The 19,802-nt window shown below is 36.8% G+C and overlaps 1 protein-coding gene across 5 annotated transcripts in view; it reads left to right on the forward strand.

The window, feature by feature from the left end:
* The window catches only part of CEP350 (centrosomal protein 350), a 156,343-nt gene that overhangs the window by 11,949 nt on the left and 124,592 nt on the right, over positions 1 to 19,802 (forward strand). For 3 of the 5 annotated variants that reach the window (XM_045452557.1, XM_045452554.1, XM_045452556.1), the window contains exons 2-5: positions 13,214 to 13,299; positions 14,322 to 14,368; positions 16,865 to 16,979; positions 17,816 to 17,975. In XM_045452557.1, coding sequence (XP_045308513.1) covers positions 13,227 to 13,299; positions 14,322 to 14,368; positions 16,865 to 16,979; positions 17,816 to 17,975 — 395 coding nt within the window. In that variant the 5' untranslated portion in view covers positions 13,214 to 13,226. The remainder of the gene's footprint in view (positions 1 to 13,213; positions 13,300 to 14,321; positions 14,369 to 16,864; positions 16,980 to 17,815; positions 17,976 to 19,802) is intronic. The other 2 variants (XM_045452555.1, XM_045452558.1) reach the window with 1 other exon arrangement.

Consider the following 19,802-nt stretch of genomic DNA (forward strand, 5'->3'; position numbering starts at 1 on the left):
ATAACAATAAACCTGTATTAAAATAAACATTTTTAAGTGAAAAGTAACTGTATTTTCCAAAACACAAAACACAAAAGCATTTAGTGAAAAGAATAATATTGTTTGACATTTTCAAATCTTTTTAATATCTAGCTTAATAGAAGACATCTGGATTCTCATATCTCCTTCTGCATTCAACCTGTTGTGATATCATATGTCATGTAGCCTTTGGGAGACTGCACTATATATACTCAAAAGAGAATGAAAGTGAAAAAGAGAATTAATATCTTAATATTATTATAGAGATAGTTTTGATTTCAAAGACTCCCCCTGATAGATAGACCCTCAGAGATCCCTGGACCACATTTGGAACTGGTGGTATAGATTATAAATTTAGAGTAGAATAGAACCTTAGAGGTCATGTAGTTTTTTTTTTTTTCAACGTTTTTATTTATTTTTGGGACAGAGAGAGACAGAGCATGAACGGGGGAGGGGCAGAGAGAGAGGGAGACACAGAATCGGAAACAGGCTCCAGGCTCTGAGCCATCAGTCCAGAGCCCGACGCGGGGCTCGAACTCACGGACCGCGAGATCGTGACCTGGCTGAAGTCGGACGCTTAACCGACTGCGCCACCCAGGTGCCCCAGAGGTCATGTAGTTTTAATCACCTCTTGTGGATATTTCTGGCTTATGCATCTGGACTGAGATAGGGAATACCTCAAGCTCGTGTTTTTGGGAATAATCATGAGTTGACTTTTGGAGATGTTGAGTTATGTGCCTTTGAGGGTCTGAATAAGCAGTTGGATATATGGGTTAGCATAGCAGAGATAAGATCGGGACTAGAGTTTTGGCAGTCATTGGCATATACGTACATGGTATTTGAAGCCTTGGACATGGTGACGTTGCCCAGAGCATAATGTTAGAAAAGAGCCAATGTTCAAACCCTCTTGAACCTCTAGATTTAAAAGAGAAGGGCTAGCTAGCAGAGGATACTAAGAAAGAACTAGAGAGGAAGTGGAAAATCAGAGTGTGGTATATGGAAGCCAAAGGAAATGAGTGTTTCAAGAGAGCAGTCAACTGTGATAAATGCTGCCAAGAGGCCAAGCACGATGAGGACCTTTTATTTGAAAATGCACAGCAGATTGAGAGATCTCTGGTGATTTTAATGAGAGAATTGGGGAGAATTGGAGGGTGCGAAGCACCTAGGAATTGCTTGAAGAGTGAGTGTATTCAATTAACTTTTATGAGAAGTTTGTAAAAGAAAAAGAGCAGTAGTAGAGGAGGGTGCTGGGTTGAGAGACTTTTGTGTTTGTTTTAAGTAAGAAGACCTGATTAAGTATAAGTGCTGATAGGAACAATCTTGGAGAGAGGAGGACGCTAGAGATACACATGAGGGAAAATGTAATTGATGGTTGAAGTTTCTTGTAAGAACCTGGAGGTGGGGAGATCTTAAAACAGATGTATTCTTATGGCTCCTTTCCCCTAAAAGTTACTTTTTGTGTTCTTTTCCTATTCCCCCTCTTTATGAATTCTTAGCCTGTACAGTAAGTGGGGAAGTTAAATGGTAAATATAATTCTTTAAAATTTCTTGGCTATTGTTAGTTTTCTTTGAGCCTTGCACCTCTCTTATGAGATGAGTATTTGGGTGATACTTTGAAGTGTGGATCCCTTGTTTGCTATCAAGTAATTTATTTTAAGTTGCATGCTTACTTGAGATAAGGTGCTTCTGCCTTTTATATGTATCGTACTTTTTTTAAAAAGATGGTTCTCCATAGAGTTCTTTTTAAAGTTTTTATTTATTTATTTTGAGAGAGAGAAAGGGAGAGTACGAGCATGTGTGAGAGAGTGTGCAAGTTGGGGAGGGGCAGAGAGAGACATGGGGCTCAAACTCACGAACTGAACTGAACTGGAACTGAACCATGAGATCGTGATCTGAAGTCAAGAGTTGGGGTGCTCAACCCACTGAGACACCCAGGTACCCCTTTATATGTATCATCTTAACCAGATACTTTTATATTATTTTCATAGCTTTAATGAAGTTTTATTTCTGTTTTCTGTTGGCAAGTTAGAGTCATCCTTAGCTAACTTTTGGAGGCTTTTTATATTTTATGTGATGTAAATAGAACCATGTCAAATATAGTTTCTTTTTTAGTCCTCATGATATTTGACTTTAGTCTGAACAAAGCAGTATTCATTTATGCTTTGACTTTTGCATGAAACAACTTGTTTCTCTAAAAGATGCCAGTTAAACTCACTATAAAATGGACACTAGAATGAAACTCTTGAGTCACTTAAATGAGTAATAAAAGTATTCTTTTTTTTAATTTTATTTTTTATTTTTTAAAAATTTACATCCAAATTAGTTAGCATATAGCGCAACAATGATTTCAGGAGTAGATTCCTTTGTGCCCCTTACCCATTTAGCCCATCTCCCCTCCCACAACCCCTCCCGTAACCCTCAGCTTGATCTCCATATTTATGAGTCTCTTCTGTCTTGTCCCCCATGTTCATCTGTTTTGTCTCTTAAAGTCCTCAAATGAGTGAAGTCATATGATTTTTGTCTTTCTCTAATTTCACTTAGCATAATACCCTCCAGTTCCATCCATGTAGTTGCAAATGGCAAGATTTCATTCTTTTTGATTGCCAAGTAATACTCCATTGTGTGTGTGTGTGTGTGTGTGTGTGTGTGTGTGTGTGTATACCACATCTTTTTTATCCATTCATCCATCGATGGACATTTGGGCTCTTTCCATACTTTGGCTATTGTTGATAGTGCTGCTCTAAACATGGGAGTGCATGTGTCCCTTTGAAACAGCACACCTGTATCCCATGGATAAATGCCTAGTAGTGCAATTGCTGGGTTGTAGGGTAGTTCTAGTTTTAGTTTTTTGAGGAACCTCCATACTGTTTTCCAGATTGGCTGCACCAGCTTGCATTCCCAGTAATAAAAGTATTCTTAAAGTTTTCTGAAAAGTGCAATAGAGTGGTATAGATTCTATGTTATTGGTTTCTCAAAACTGTGGTCATGGAGAGGAGTGGCCAATAATTGATCCTTTAAAAACAAATCGTGTTGAAGACCTCACATGATCTTGTTCCTTTTCTTCTTCAGATTTATTTCTTGACATTTGTCCTTTTCAACACATGGGGCTTTTTGGTTTCTTAAACTGTGTCATGTCTTTTTTGTGTCAGGGCTGCTCCATGTACTGTTCTTACTGCCTGGAAAGCTCTTCCGTGCTGCCCTGTATTCATCCTTTAGGTCTTAGATTTAATGACACTTTCCTCTTCACTTCTCAGATTAGATGAATTTCTTTCTGTTACATGCTTCTGTGGCATTTCTATTTTTCCCCTTAATTATTTTCATCTCATCTGTAATCTTTATGAATATCAACTTTCTGAGTAAATCTTTAGATTCTTTAATTGGTGAGTATGTTCCTTCTCATTGCTGTCTCCCCACTGCTTAGCACTTTTCATTTCTACTACATACATGACACTCAGCAAACATAAATGAGTGGAGGACATGGGTCAATTTGAGGAAAAGGTCTTTCTTCAGTGTGGAAGAGCACAGTCTGATGCAACACCAGAGAGTTTGCTGAAACCTCTTACCTGTGTAGAAGAGAGGGTGGAATAAAACGTTTCATCCATAGACATTTGTGAGCAAGCCCCGTCCTTTGGTGTGAGTTTGTTAAGAGTCAAGACATATTGGTTCAATGAGTATTCTCTAAAGAAGTTAAAGTGCATTGAAGTCTATGGAGCAGAGATTCCATTAGAGGTGGGAATTGAGGATAGAATTGAGGTGGGAAAGCCAAGTGCCTTGTGATGAAATTTTGAGAGAGTATAGGGGATTATGTTATGGATGGTAGCTGAGTTTGAATATTATGAGAGGCATTATGTGAATGGCCTGTTAGAGGCTTTCAGAGGTTTGAGAGAGAGAGAGAGCTCTAGATTTAATTTTCAGATCTGTCACTGAATGACCTTGGACTATTTCCATAGCCTGTCTGATACTGTTTCTTCATCAGTGAAATGGATATATGAATAGTTTTTTCCATACTTTAAAAACTTTATTTATATAAAAAAACTCATTCATTTTTAAAAGCATTAACAAGAGAGAAAGAAAAACAGAAAAGGTATGGAGCAGAAGACCTGCCCCTTAGTAGTGTTCAGTGGGGAGGTGGGATTTTTGGTTCTCTGGGATTGAATGCTTAAGTGTTTTTATAAACAAGAGTGAAAAAAATAAAATAAATGTCCCCCAAAGCCCATGTCTGTTCTATTATGCATACCGTACTGAGAAAAAGAACACCAGGAAGAGAACAGAAGAGGACAAGAGAAACCCGAATGGAGCCAGGTTCAGATGGGGGCAATTTCCCCTGCGCAGTATGTTCCTAGGGTCACAAAGAAGAAAAGGCTCCTTTTTGCTAGGAGTGGGAAGAAATGGGAGGGGAGAAAAAGGGTAAATAAGGGATCTTAATACATAGGGGAAAGGAAAGGGTGATGCATTGTGTACTTTTCTCCTCAGTATAGCCTGAGTATATAAGAAGTGAGTAAGGGGAGAGAGAAGGATACAGATTTCCAGCTGCATTGAACAGAGCTTTTAGATTAAGGGGAGGAGTAAAAGGCAAATAAGGAAAAGGATTGTGGGTTGTGATGGAGACTTAGTTCTTGGCCCACATAGAAGGAACACAGAAAATGGTAGCTACGATTATTAACTATTAACTGCCTTCATGGTCACCCCCCATAGAGGTGTGTAATTTTAGCTTCCGGTTTAAAGATATTTTTTTGTTCTTAAGTGTTCTGGATCTTTGCAAGAGAGATGGTCTCAGGTGCTTGGGGAATAGGATTAGTTCTCTCCACTGATGCTCATCTTTATGGAAATCAACAGTGGTTTTGGAGGCTTCGGGCTTCAAAGAGTAGAACTGAAAATAGTCTTTAGAGCTGTAGTTCTCAAAGCTGACATGGTATTGGGATTCCTGTGGACCTTTAAAAATACAGATTTTTGGCCTCTTCACAGACCCACTGATTCAGAAGCTCTTGGGGGTGGAGCCTCAGCATCTCAGTTTCTAATATGTCATCCAGGTGATTCTCCTCCTAGAGCTGCTTGAGAAAGCAGGTTCAGGAGACAGGAACTTTGCAGCTGCTTGGAGGAGGGCGTTATGTGGCTGCTCTGAAACTCTCTTGCAGCAGGAATGATTGGGAATGTATGTATGGATTATTTGGGAGAGAGTTAATTTAAAAAAAAATTTTTTTTAATGTTTATTTATTTTTGAGAGAGACAGAGCATGAATAGGGGAGGGGCAGAGAGAGAAGGAGACACAGAATCCGAAGCAGGCTCCAGGCTCCAAGCTGTCAGCCCAGAGCCCGACGCAGGGCTCGAACCTACGAGCCCTGAGATCATAACCTGAGCCGAAGTTGGATGCTTGACTGACTGAGCCATCCAGGTGCTTTTTGGGTTTTGAGAGAAATTTTATTATGTTGTAGGTTTATTCATGGAGGTAATACCTTTTTTAGATATAGAAAATTAGCCATAAACATGTATGATATAAATATGAACAGTAGATATAAAAATAGGGAAACTAAAAATAAGGGAGGAGAGGAAGTCAGATATGTGATTAATACAGAAAACAGAAGAGGGAAAAATATCATAGAAAATGGGAGGTAAATAGGGAAAAAAAGGAAAATATAATATTTGAAGAGATTATAACAAATTTGCTTTTTAGGGAATGAATATAAATGTTTCTTTAATTTTAAGCGGACTTTCTTAAGTAAGAATGTACTAGTGAATGAAAGAACCAGAGATGATAACAAAGTATCAGGAAACCCACCTTCGCCTTTCAGCTCACTTTAGCCTGTAGGATTTTAGAAGAAGGAATGGTATGGTATGGGTTTTAGGAGAAAGAATGCATTGTTTACTGATGGACTTAATTGAATAAGATCTAGGATAGTATGCCTAGATCTAATTCCAGTTATTTCTATTTTTACCTTAGGATTCTGGCTTCTTACTGTCTGTTAGAGACTCTTGGCAGCTTGGAATCTTTGTTACTGGTTTCACTGGAAGTCAGGTAGAGTTAAGGTCTCTTGAGGATGGCACTCCGTGATATCACTATACTTCCAAAATCAGGGAACTTGATTGCTAACAGTGTAATTGTCAACAAGACGGATTTGTTTGTCAGGTTGTAGCCTGGGAGTTAGTGGTACACCTCTGTTAATTACCACAACTAATCTGTTCAGATGGGGCCACCCCATTCCCCTCTGAGAAACACTCAGACTTTATATGAGGTTGAAGCCATATGTCTAGTAGTTAATCTTTGCTCTGGGTGAGTAGCTGGGAGAAATGTCTTCTCTTTCTGAGTAGTTTCTGCTGTTCACTGACTCTAGATGGTAATGTTTTACTGCTCCACTTTACCTGCTCATTACATTATGTCCAGAGTGAATAAATGAACCTCAAGTGCAGTTTATACATAGTTGTTGAACTTTTTTTTTGAACTATACAAAACTTTCTGAACTTTTTTTTTTTTTTTTTTTGGCCTAATCATAGCAAGGCTTTTACTTGAGCAAGTGAATACAGAGGATAAGCATTATCTTTTGCTCCAGCCATCTGATTCATTGCACATTAATGATGGTATGCTTTTATCAAATGACTCCCATTATTTCCATGGCATCATATGTTTAGTTTATTATATGGTCACCTGTAGCCCTCTTCTTGACACTGTTATCAGCAAGGTCAATTATGCTTTTTGTGTATGTGGTTTGTAGTTTATTTTACCAGTTATTCTTATAGGCTACTTGCAAAATAGTATATGAATTTCACTCCCTTGTTCTCCCTTTTGTTCCCAGCTTACTAGCCTAGTGATGTATTTTAATTGTGTTCCTCTTTCTTTCTTAAGTGTTTTCCAGCCTGGCTTTTTAAACCATCTCTTCTGCTTCTGTGATCATGTTTATTGTTACTGCTATTGATTTACCCCCCCTCCCTTCCCTATTTGTCCTTTCACTGGCAGCCTTGCCTTTGATCCCTCTATTATTTTCTGTTTAAGTTGAGATCATAACAGCTTTCAACATTGCCATTTGCTTTTTTGTTCATGGACGGTCTCTGTTGATAGGAAGGTAAATAAGAAGACATAGTCCTTAAAATCCATACAACCTTGTGGAGAGACTGATACACATGCTATTTGTAACTTTATTATATAATTTAGCACATTGTATACTATTTGTTTATATGTGTGCCTTCACTAGATTGTGAGCATTAAGTGCTTAAGGAATGTTCATTGAATGAATGAATGAATGAAGTGTGTGTGTGTGTGTGTGTGTGTGTGTGTGTGTGTGTGCAATGATAAGGGCTCTAAAAAGTTAACAGAGTGCTATTGTGGAAATAGATGAAGTAGTAATAGTTCTGTTAAGGAACAGTTGGGAAAAGATTTGTACTAGATGACATTAACGTTGGACTTGAAGGATATTACTGCCCCCCAAAATTTAGGAAATAAGATGTGGAGGTAAAGAAATTTCTGGATGTTTAGAGAATGCATTCTAGATATGACTTTTTGACAGGAACAGTCGGTATATAGTGAAGATAGCAAAGAGGCTAAGACTATAAATTAAGTTTATCATGCTAAGGAATCTGGAATTTTATCCCATAGGTGATAGTCATGGAAGAGCTTTAGAAGCAGAGTTGCTAGGTTCTTTTTTTAGAAAGATAATTGTGGTTGCAGTATAGAGAATAGGTTAGGAACAGAATAATTTAGGAAGCTTTTACCATAATTTGGGCTAAAGATAATTCTCTGAACAGAGGCAAGGGGAAGAGAGAGAGAGGGAGAGAGAAGTTAGAAATATCTTAAGTTTTTTCAACAGCTTTATGGAGGCATATTTTATATATCATAACAGAAATGTCTTAAAAGATAGTATTGACTTGGTAACTCAGTAAATGATGGTGAAGGAGAGGCAGAAATGTCAAAGATTAACTGGATGCATGACAACCCCATTCGCTATGAGAAAAAGAAGAAACTATTTTGAAGATCAACAATAATGAATTTGGTTCTGAACTTGATAAATTTGAAATTCCAGTGGGATTTGGAGGTGGCCTGTCTAATAGACTGAAAACTTGGGTCTAGAGTTCAGACAAAGACCTAGGACAGAAATAGGACATTTAGGAAGTGGTTGAAACCATGAAAATGTGTGAGATTGCCTGGGAAGCAGGAGCTAGGAAAGAAGAGACTTACGAATGGAACCTTTTGAAATGTTACCATTGATGAATTGGGCAAAAGTAGAGAAGCCATCAGTTAAGGGGAAAAAAAAATCAAGAAGATAAGGAAAATAGGACAGATGTGTTTTACTGATTCCAAGAGTAGTGAGTATTTCAAGATGAAAGCTTAAAAACCCAATGTGATAGTGTTATAATACCTTACTGGAAAATTGTGTTATATAGATTATATACATACACATATGTACGTATATACTTAGTTTTAATTATTTTTCCTGTTTTATCTTCATAAAAACTAACTTGTGGGTCAGGAAAAAATGATTTTTTAGACTTTAGAAAGTATGGACTTTTTAGTCGAAGGATTGTTTATAAGAAAATGAATTTGAAGAACAAAGCCTAAATTTTATCAATGGATTGAAAAAAGTGTTTTCTGGTGACCAGAGATAACTCTCTCTCAAAAGAATTGTCATAGAAATTGTCATTGAAATTTTCTGTATTTTCTGTCTCTCTCTTGAGTGTTTATTTATTTTTGTAAGAGTGACAGAGCACAAGTGGGGGAGGGGCAGAGAGAGAGGGAGACACAGAATCCGAAGCAGGCTCCAGGCTCCAAGCTGTCAGCACAGAACCCGACACGGGGCTCGAACTGACAAACTGTGTGAGATCATGACCTGAGCTGAATTCGGAAGCTTAACCGGCTGAGCCACCCAGGCACTCCTCTTTTTTTAAGCAATATATGTAACATATTTTATCTATAATAACTTACTTCTCCTAATAACCTAAGCACTAAATAATCATATCAAGCTATATAAACATTAGTTTATAGAAATATGAAGAGGAAACAAAAAGTTACAGTACATTTTTACTTACCTTAATTCTTAACTCTTGACAGATTAAGTAGGCAAAAGAGAATACACAAGTGTTCAGTAAATAATTCCAAAATTTCCATATGGCTGTAGAATAAAGCCATGTTCATTGAACTGAGGTTAGTTTCATTACTGCCCAATAAATCATCTTGAATAAGTTTGATCTGTTTGACTTGGTAACCTTAAAATAATTGGAAAAGGCATTTTGCGGATTGAGATTTATACTTTAAAGATAGTAAGAGTTTTGATAGATTAGATTCTCTCCTTTCTATGAAGGTTTTTTTCATTGTACTTTTTCCTCATTTTTTTCTATTTTTATAAAAAAATGGTGATATTTTACATATATATTCTTACAGAAAGAACAGACCTACTTAAATAGATTCTATTAATAACATCCACTTACTGGTATGGGATAACCAGGGAATTTGAAGGGTGGATTATTGAAAAACTGACATTCATGAGACTAGACATACAGAACTGAATTAAAACTGTAATTACAAACTTCAACTAGGCATGTTATCTGAAAATACTTTTTGATGTGTAATATACATTGAAAAAGAATGTAAGTGCACAGCTTGATGGAAATCCTTTAAACAGAATACGTGCGTGTAATCAGCACCTATATCAATAAACAATATTATCAGTACCTCAAAAGCTGTTCCTTGCTCTAGTTCCCGTCATCACCCCCCTGCCCAAACCTACATAACCACTGTCTTTTTAACACCATAGAAGTTTGATACTTTAAAAAAAGTTTTTTTAATGTTTTATTTATTCTTGAGAGAGAGAGAGAGAGAGCATGAGCAGGGAAGGAGCAGAGAGAGAGAGGGACACAAAATCCGAAGCAGACTCCAGGCTCTGAGCTGCCAGCACAGAGCCTGATGCAGGGCTCGAACTCACAAGCTGGGAGATCATGACCTGAGCTGAAGACAGACGCTCAACCGACTAAGCCACCCAGGCTCTCCCCACCCCTTTAAAAATTTTTTTTTATAAAGTTTGATACTTTATAAAATGGAATTATACAACATGTACTCTTGTTTCTGGCATTCTTCACTTAACATGTTGGTGATGTTCAACTATCTTGTTACATGTTGTTGTAATTAGTTCATTCTCATTGTTAAATGGTGAATATACTAGCATTCTTTACAAGATGAAATTTTACATAAATGTCACACTCAAAACATTTAGTCCTTTGCATTTGAAGATGAGTAACTCTTATGAAGGTTTTTATTTGGGAGTAGATTTAAATGCTTTTCATTTTATTTATCTACCTTGTCTCAGCCTATCAGCATTAGCCCTTAAACATAGAGATGATGGACATAAATGCAGTTTTGATTATTTAATCTATTCTTCCTTCTCATTGGAAAATGATCACTGTGTATTTAAGCATTTATTTTAGTTTTAAAGAAAAGAGAAGTCTGCCCAAAGAAAACTTTTGTCAAATTGTTGACATATTATTTACTAATATAGAATATAACTCATGTTTGTTATCATTTTATTTTATTAAAACTTTTAAAAATGTTTTTATTTATTTTTGAGAGACAGAGAGCATGAGTGGGGAGGGGCAGAGAGAGAGGGAGACACAGAATCCGAAGCAGGCTCCAGGCTCTGAGCTGTCAGCACAGAGCCCGACCCGGGGCTAGAACCCAAGAACCATGAGATGATGACCTGAGCCTAAGTCGGACACTAACTGGCTGAGCCATGCAGTTGGTTAAGTATCTTTATGAGAAGGAAAGTATCTTTATGAGAAGGAAAGTAAAGTGAGTTAATGTTTTGAACTACATTGGCATCTCTGGTGGGAGTTTTTATGGTTGGAAAAATTTTAAACTACTTGCATATGTGTTAATTTTAGTTTTTCTGTTTTCTATTTTTAGTTTTATTATTTTATTTTATTATTATTTTCTAATGTTTTATTTATTTTTGAGAGAGAGACAGAGCGCAAGCAGGGGATGGGCAGAGAGAAAGGGAAACACAGAATCCAAAGCAGGCTGCAGGCTCTGAGCTGTTAGCACAGAGCCCGATGTAGGGTTTGAACCCAAGAACCATGAGATCATGGCCTGAACCGAAGTCAGATGCGTAACCAGCTGAGCCACCCATTTATTTTTATTTTTATTTATTTTTATTTTTTTTAATGTTTTATTTATCTCTTTTGAGAGAGAGAGTGCAAATGGGGAAGGGGCAGAGAGAGAGAGGGGGACAGAGGATCCGAAATGGGCTCCAGGCCCTGAGCTGTCAGTACAGAGCCCGAGGTGGGCTTGAACTCATAAATTGCGAGATCATGACCTGAGCCACCCAGGTGCCCCACAAAATAATTCTACTATATTGATAAGAAAATATGACTATTATCAAGCTGTTTAGTCAGCATAAGCAGATCGTGATCTTTCTCTTTGAGTCATGATATAATTTTTTTCTTTCAGTATTTTGTATTGTGCTAAAATAGATAATATAGGTGTACTTGGGTGGCTCAGTCGGTCTTTGGCTCAGGTTTCGATCTCATGGCTCATGAGTTCGAGCCCTGTGTCGTGCTCTGTGCTGACAGTTCAGAGCTGGGAGCCTGCTTCAGATTCTGTGTCTCCCTCTCCATCTGGTCCTACCTGACTTGAGCCCTGTCTCTCTCTCTCTCAAAATAAATAAATAAATAAATAAATAAACAAACAAACAAACATTAAAATATATAATATAAAATGTACCATCTTAACCATTTTTAGTGTATAATTTAGTAATATTAAATACATTTATAGCATTGTGCATCATCACCATCCATGTCCAAAACTTTTTCCATCTTGCAAAACTGAAATTCTTTACCCGTTAAACAATAGCTCCATGTTCCCCCCTTCCCTGGCTTCTGGTAACCACTGTTTTACTTTTTGTCCCTATGATTTTGACTACTATAGGTACCTTATATGAGTGGAATCATACAGTATTCTTCTTTGTAACTGGCCCATTTCACTTAGCTGATGTACTCAAAGTTCATCTCTACTATAGAATATGTCAAAGTTGCCCTCCCTTTTAAAATTTTTTTGTAATGTTTATTCATTTTTGAGAGAGAGACAGAATGTGAGCGGGCAAGGGGCAGAGAGAGAGGGAGACACAGAATCCTAAGCAGGCTCCAGGCTCTGAGCTGTCAGTACAGAGCCCGACGAGGGGCTCAGACTCACAAACCATGAGATGATGACCTCAGCCGAAGTCAGATGCTTAACCGACTAAGCTGCCCAGGCTCCGTCCTGCCCCATTTTTGTTTTTGTTTTTGTTTTTGTTTTTAAGTAGGCTTCACACCCAATGTGGAGCCTAACATGGGGTTTGAACTCATTACTCTGAGATCAAGAGTCAGATGTTTAACTGGCAGAGCCACTCAGGTATTCCAAAATTGTCCTCTTTCTTTTTTTTTTTTTTAAGTTTATTTTAAGAGGGGGAGAGAGAGAGAGAGAGAGGGCAAGCACGTGAGCAGGGGAGGGGCAGAGAGAGGAAGAGGGAGAATCCCAAGCAGGCTCTTTGTGGAGCCCAACACCGGGCTTAAACTCACAAATTGTGAGGTGATGACCTGAGCTGAAATCAAGAGTCAGATGCTTAACTGACTGAGCCACCCAGGCACCCCTCTATTGTTAATTTTTTGAGGAACTGCCATACTGTTTTCCACAGAAGCTATATTATTTGACATTCCCACAAACAGGCTACAAGAGTTCCAGTTTCTCCGCATCAACATTTAGTATTTGTTGTTGTTGGCATTTTGATATTGCCATCCTAGTTGGTGTGAGGTAGTCACGATAGACTTTTTTTTTTTTTTTTCAACGTTTATTTATTTTTGGGACAGAGAGAGACAGAGCATGAACGGGGGAGGGGCAGAGAGAGAGGGAGACACAGAATCGGAAACAGGCTCCAGGCTCTGAGCCATCAGCCCAGAGCCCGACGCGGGGCTCGAACTCACGGACCGCGAGATCGCGACCTGGCTGAAGTCGGACGCTTAACCGACTGCGCCACCCAGGCGCCCCACGATAGACTTTTTAATGGTTTAGTTTTCCAAAGAAAAATAAAGTTATCAGATTATCAGGGACTCTTAACAGGGCATGAAGGTAACTTAGAGTTGACAAAATCCCTTGCTGACTTTCATGAACGTTAAGATAAATGATAGCATTTTCCTTTACTAATGTGATAGTATTGCTGTTCAATGAACGCTGGTGGTATGATTGCAGGTAAATTGGCAGGATGAAGAGCAGCAAATCAAAAGAGGTGCCTTTACCAAATCCAAGGAACTCTCAAAGCAAGGATACTGTCCAAGGTATGATCTGTTTCCTTTAAATTGAACTTAATGCCTTGTTTAGGTCGTGTGTATAAAACTCTGGGCTAATCAGTAAATGAAAATTCCATGTATCCTTTGGTTTGTAAAAGGTAGATAAATTTTTAAATGAAATTTCTTCTAAACATACAAGGGGTCTCACCTTCAAAGGTGTTCTATGGTAAACTTTTAGAAAGGAAAACATTCTTTTTAAAAAAGAAACAGTGCATGCAAAATTAGTTTTACACAGTTTCTTAGAAATTCTGAAAAATTCTGGTAATGTCAATAAGTGGTATAATATAGGTCCTAATATAGTCTTAGACCTCTGTAGTGCACAGATAAGAAAAGGAAAAGTCTCACTGAACTCTTTTTTGTTTGTTTGTTTTAAATGATGCATTGGGGGTAACTTTAATTTAGGGCATGATATATTTTGAGGTACATTGATAAGCTAGAGTACATCTGAAGGAAGATTGGGTTTGTGAGGGATCTGGAAATCATGTCACATAAGGAACATTTGGCAGAAATGAAATTTCCTAGAGAAGGATGACTCAAGGAACTATGTGGCCTTATGTTATTTGTAGGGCTATTATCTGAAAGACTAGATTTTACCTTTGTTTCTGTTGGTAGATTTAAGTCTGGAGTACTTTTCTAATCTTTTCAGCATCATAATGTGAAATATATCACAATATAAAACTTTGTATGTGTGTAGGTCATTGGGGCAAATTGAGGATACTGCTTATTGTTGGAGACGTCTGATGGAGCTGCGGGTGGGGGTGTTGGTCCAGCTGTCCCAAGAACTAATAGGATCAGTGTCTAATACTACTGTAAAACATAAACTAGGAAACTTGGCGTTATAGGATGGGAAAAGAACCATGTTTTGGTTCAATATAATAAAGCAGTTGCTGAGGAATAGTTCTGCCTAATAAAATGGTCCTCAAAATCAAGTGCATTTAGAAGCTTATTAAAATGCAGATTTTGAAGACTTTTTCAGAGATTCTGATTCAGTAAATATCACTGTTTCCTAGCAGATATAACCACATCGTGGAATGCACTTTCTCAGACCAAGGCTGCTGTAAGTAATTATAGCTTCCATTTATTTCTTTCTGGTTTAAAATTGATTTCCTGTTATGATTGGATAGATTACATTTTTTTTTCTATAGTGCTTTTGTGATAGGAAAATAAAGTCAAAGATTTTGGTTGGAAATTAAGTACCATATATTACAAAATGAACATTAATGACAGCTATTAAATAATATAGGGATAATCAAGACACTATTTTAGGTGTCAGGAACATTCACACTATGGCATATAAAATATTAAAATAATTTGTGCTATTTGTTCTCCTTTAATAAATTTGTTCATCTGGTATGTTGAAATGAAGATATAAAACAAAATGAATTTGGGAATATAGGCCTATGTCTATGTAGAAGGCTCAGAGTCAGAGAGGAAATGAAAGGAACAAATTTTTATTTAAATTCTATTTGGTTAACGTATAGTGTAGTATTGGTTTTAGGAGTAGAATTTGGTGACTCACCATTTACACAGCTTCTTTAATGGACTGTGAGTTGCCTCTTTTGTGGCAATAGCAGGCTGTTTTCTGTCAGTAGTGTTGAAGAATGTCTATAGGCAACCTGTTTTCATTTGTGTTCTGTCCAGTCTTGTCTGCAGTTTAGGAACCCAAATTTGGCAAGTGGTGCATAGTCCCTTCAAAGGGAGCCTTTTTACTTTTTCTTTTTTCATTTGCTGTCCAGGAAAATTACTCTCCTAATCTGTCCTTTCTTTGTTTTCTTTTGTATCCTACCTGAATTTGAGTCACTTATTTCTTTACTGTGTGAATATGGTATTCTCTGTACCCTCATCTTCAGAACTGGTTTGAAAATGCATCTGGAAAAGGTACTATAACCTAGATTTGGTCATAATGTAGGGTCAAATGCAGCATTATATATATTCTCTCTCTTCCATATGAGCATTATATATCTACAATGTAGGAATAGTTTTTATCCCCAGTTTAACTTAACCTAATTTAGAGCTGAACTGTCAATTGTCGTTTTTCAAAACTATTGTGTTTTTAAAAATAACTTTTTTTTAAGTTTATTTATTTTTGAGAGAGAGAGAGAGAGAGCGTGAGGGTGCGCAAGCAGAGGAGGGGCAGAGAGAGAATCCCGAGCAGGCTCTGTACTGTCAGCACAGAGCCTGATGTGGGGCTTGAATCCACAAACCATGAGATCATGACCAGAGCTGAAACCAAGAGTTGGGCGCTTAACCGACTGAGTCCTCCAAGTGCCCCTAAAAATAACTTTCAAGGATGACAGGGGGCTTATAATATAAATGGGAGAAAAAGCCTGATAACAGAATATCAATGATTATTCCAGTTTTGTGAGTACATTGTACCACAAAAATCTGAATGAAGATAAATCAGAATTTTACACAGTGTTTATCTCTGTGTGGTGGAATTTTGATGATTTTAATTTCATTTTTTATACCTTTTCTGTGCTTTACAAGCTTTCTCCTGTAAGCATATAATTAGGGGAAAATGGTTTTTAAATCATTGAGAACATTGGTGGTTATACCAGAAGTTGACTTCTACTGTAAAGTGTATGGAAACCTGAATTCTATCTCGTGAATTTTGTTTTTATTGTGAAACTTATTTTATAGACAGAAGACTTAAAAAGTTGTAGCTGTTTGAACAATTCTAAAATTTGAGTCCATCTGAGTTGTTCTTTTCTAATTTTTGCCTGTAAATTGCACAGGCTATATAACGATGATGTGCAACATATGTTAGAAAATGTACTGTTTCGGGGCGCCTGGGTGGCGCAGTCGGTTAAGCGTCCGACTTCAGCCAGGTCGCGATCTCGCGGTCCGTGAGTTCGAGCCCCGCGTCGGGCTCTGGGCTGATGGCTCAGAGCCTGGAGCCTGTTTCCGATTCTGTGTCTCCCTCTCTCTCTGCCCCTCCCCCGTTCATGCTCTGTCTCTCTCTGTCCCAAAAATAAATAAACGTTGAAAAAAAAAAATTAAAAAAAAAAAAAAAAAGAAAATGTACTGTTTCGAAAAATAATAAAAAAAAGGTCAACAAAACAAATAGAAACTCTTTGATATTCTTCAGTATCTTTTTTTTTTAAGTTTTAAAATATGTGTATTTATTTTTGAGAGAGATAGGGAGAGAGAGAAGAAGGAACTGGGGGAGAGGCAGAAAGAGAGAGGGAGAGAGAGAATCCCAAGCAGGCTCCGTGCTGTCAGCACAAAATCCCCACAAGGGGTTCGATCTCACAAACTGAGATCATGACCTGAGCTGAAACCAAGAGTCGGGTGCTCAACTGACTGAGCCACCCAGGTTCCCCTCTTGCGAATCTTTCTGATTTTCTTGTCCAAATATGGGCAGCATTGTGCTACTTGTTACTATAGCTGAAGTAGCAAACAATGAAAAAGCTAATACTACAAAAAGGCAGTCCTGAATTTTTCCTACTTTAGAGAAAGATGTCGGACAATATAATTTGTGACTGTGTAAATCAGTAGTAGCTGATTTATATACAGAATTAACCTATTTGTTGTGATGGTGTTTGAACTTTAGCTGAGACACATTGAAAACAAATTAGAAGTTGTCCCTACAAGTACAGCTGTGTTTGATTCTGTCATGGATACCAAGAAATCTTCTGCAAGTGCTACCAGAAAAATAAGTAGAAAAGGTATGTGTGTTGTTGCTTCCAGAATTACAGATATATTACATTTTTGATGTTTTCTTTCAATTTAATTTCCTTCTATAGTCTGGTATATTTGCTTGCTCTTTTGTCAGAGACCATACCTCATCCACATTTAGGTGTTTTGTCTTCGGTGCTGAGTAGTTATGAAGCAGCTTCATATTCAGTGACTACTGATGATGTTTTCACTATCTTTTGATGAGGGACTTTAGCATCATTGCATCACCTTTGACAGTGACTTTTCATTTGTTTTTCGTGATAAGAATTTGATTTTAAGCCTTTGGGATTATGTCTGTATTTTAAATTCACGGATATATCACTTTGAGATTTAGTCGGTTTAGTAAGATTTACATATTGTTTAGGGGGTTAAATCATAATTGGAATTATGTATCTCATAGGTAAATTGACACAATGCCATTACTTTCTCTGGTTACCTTTCATATATGTAATTGTGTGGTTTCTTACTTAGTTAGTGAACTAGAACCTGGAGGTTAGTACTTTCCATTAAAACTGTGATTTTTTTTTTTTAAACCTGTGAGTCTGTTGGATTTTATTCGATAATTCCTTGTTTGAGTGAGAGCCTTTGACCAAAAGGAATTTTGTATGTAGAATTTGTTTTGCATTTTTTTTTGTTCAGGATGCAGTTTTTTCCTCTATAGATTGAGTGGTTTGTAATAGTTTAATTTGAATGTTTTCTATACACGTATATGATATCCAGCTAGAGATGCCAGAAATAATAGATACTTATTTTCATAAACACTACCCAAATTCAGAGGCAATCGTAGATTATATCATATGTTCTTACAGACTTTCTTTTCCTTCAGATGGTAGATTCCTGGATGACTCTTGGGTTAATGCTCCAACCTCCAAATCTTCAAAATCACGAAAAGAGAAATCTCGCAGCCCTCTCAGAGTTACCACCCTGGAGAGTAACATAAGGAAAAATAACCGCGTGGAGTTTCGTGAACCTTTGGTTTCTTACAGGTTAGTGTTTAACAGTAAATTATCAACTAGGATTAGCCTGTAATATTTACATTAAGATTATGGTTTATTTTCTGAGTTTTTCATAGCACCGTGGCTCTAGTATTATTACCTTTTTCATTTCCCAAAAACGTAGAGCAGAAGTCTTGTATATGATGAAATATTGACTTTCTACTCTTTCACAGATTAAATATTTGGGAGGAAGAAGTAGTGACTCCAGGCTACCACCATTGTAATATATGTTTCCTACAGACAGATTATTCAGTCTCCGGAAGTGTGGCCTTTTTTTTTTTTCCTTCATTAATATCTCAGATTAAGTGTTCTACATAATGAACTTTGTATAGCTTAGTTTTCTCCTTCTTCTTCCCCTCCTCCTCCTTCCTCTTCTTCTTCTTCTTCTTCTTCCTCTTGTTCTTCTCCTTCTCCTTCCCCTTCCCCTTCCCTTTCCCCTTCCCCTTCCCCCTTCCCCCTTCCCCCTTCTCCTTCTCCTTCTTCTTCTATCAATTACCTGAAATTTCTTTCCTACTGAGAATGTGAATTGGTTTCTTATTTTAATTTGTTGCCAGTGGCTCCTTTCAGCAACTTATTGTCAGATGTTCAGGATTGATGTATGAATTTTGATAGAATGGATAACATAAAATGTGTATTTTTGTTAGCTGATAATTTAGGATTTCAGTAGATAAAATTAGAGAATTTTATATTTGAGGAATATTTTATTAATGATATAAAAGTATTAATGCTCTTAGTATAGCAAATAGTAATAGGTGATAAACACTGGGCCTTATATTTCTTTGTTTCATTAACATTTTTAGTGTTGTAAAATGTCAACCAGTAAATCAAGGAGTTTCATGATGGTGCTAGATACTACTGGGTATATGTTTGTGCTCTTAAATTTGAGATAAAGAATTTGGGAGATAGAGGTAGATCATGAGTTCATATCAGTGTATAACATCAATATTTGATTTGATGCAGTTTTGAAATATCTAAGTGAAAATATTCAGTAGGCATTTGAAAATTTGGGTAGGAATGTGTGTGGAAAGAGGGCTGGGAATGTAAATTTGTGAGTTGTCACTAGTGTTGAAGCGAGAAAAATGGTGAAGAAAATATAGGGGAGAAGGCCAGGGAATTAATCTGTGTAAAAGTTCATAGTTTAATAAAAGGAGAAAGAAAAATGTGGAAAATAATCGGAGTTCAGAAATCTTTAACCACACAAAAACAACTTGGCTAGAAAAATAATCACTATCGGAATTGAAACTAAATTACTCTTTATTCATATTCTAATATTCTTCCTGCAAAGAATACTACTTGAAAAAAAAAAAGAATACTACTTGATATTTAAAATTTTATAAATTATGTATCTTTTAAGATAAGAAAAAGTACCTATAGGGAAGCTGTGAAAAGAATGTCCTTCACCTGGCTGACTCCATTCATCAGTCAAAACTTCGGTTTTGGCACCTTGTATCTGAAACATTGCCAGATGTGTTTCTATCCTATTCCATTCCCACAGCCTATTTAGCCCTTCCTGTATGCTCTAATAATACAATATAACTTCTTCTGTTATATATATTTTCGTGTTGCTTTATATTTTGATTCCATATCTAACCATTACATTAGTTATGTAAGGCTGTAAATCTGTCTTATTCTCAGAACATCAGCTTAATGCTTATCATTTACTAAGTATTCCATAAATATTTTCCCCTAACATTTATTATGAAAATTTTTATATTTACAGAAAAGTTGAAAGAATTGTACAATAAACACCCTTCTATGTATTCAGTAAATATTTAATGAATGAGTGAATGAAAACTAAAAATACGATTTTCTTTTTCT

Source organism: Leopardus geoffroyi, chromosome C3, assembly GCF_018350155.1.
Source record: "Leopardus geoffroyi isolate Oge1 chromosome C3, O.geoffroyi_Oge1_pat1.0, whole genome shotgun sequence".
Taxonomy (NCBI): Eukaryota; Metazoa; Chordata; class Mammalia; order Carnivora; family Felidae; genus Leopardus; species Leopardus geoffroyi.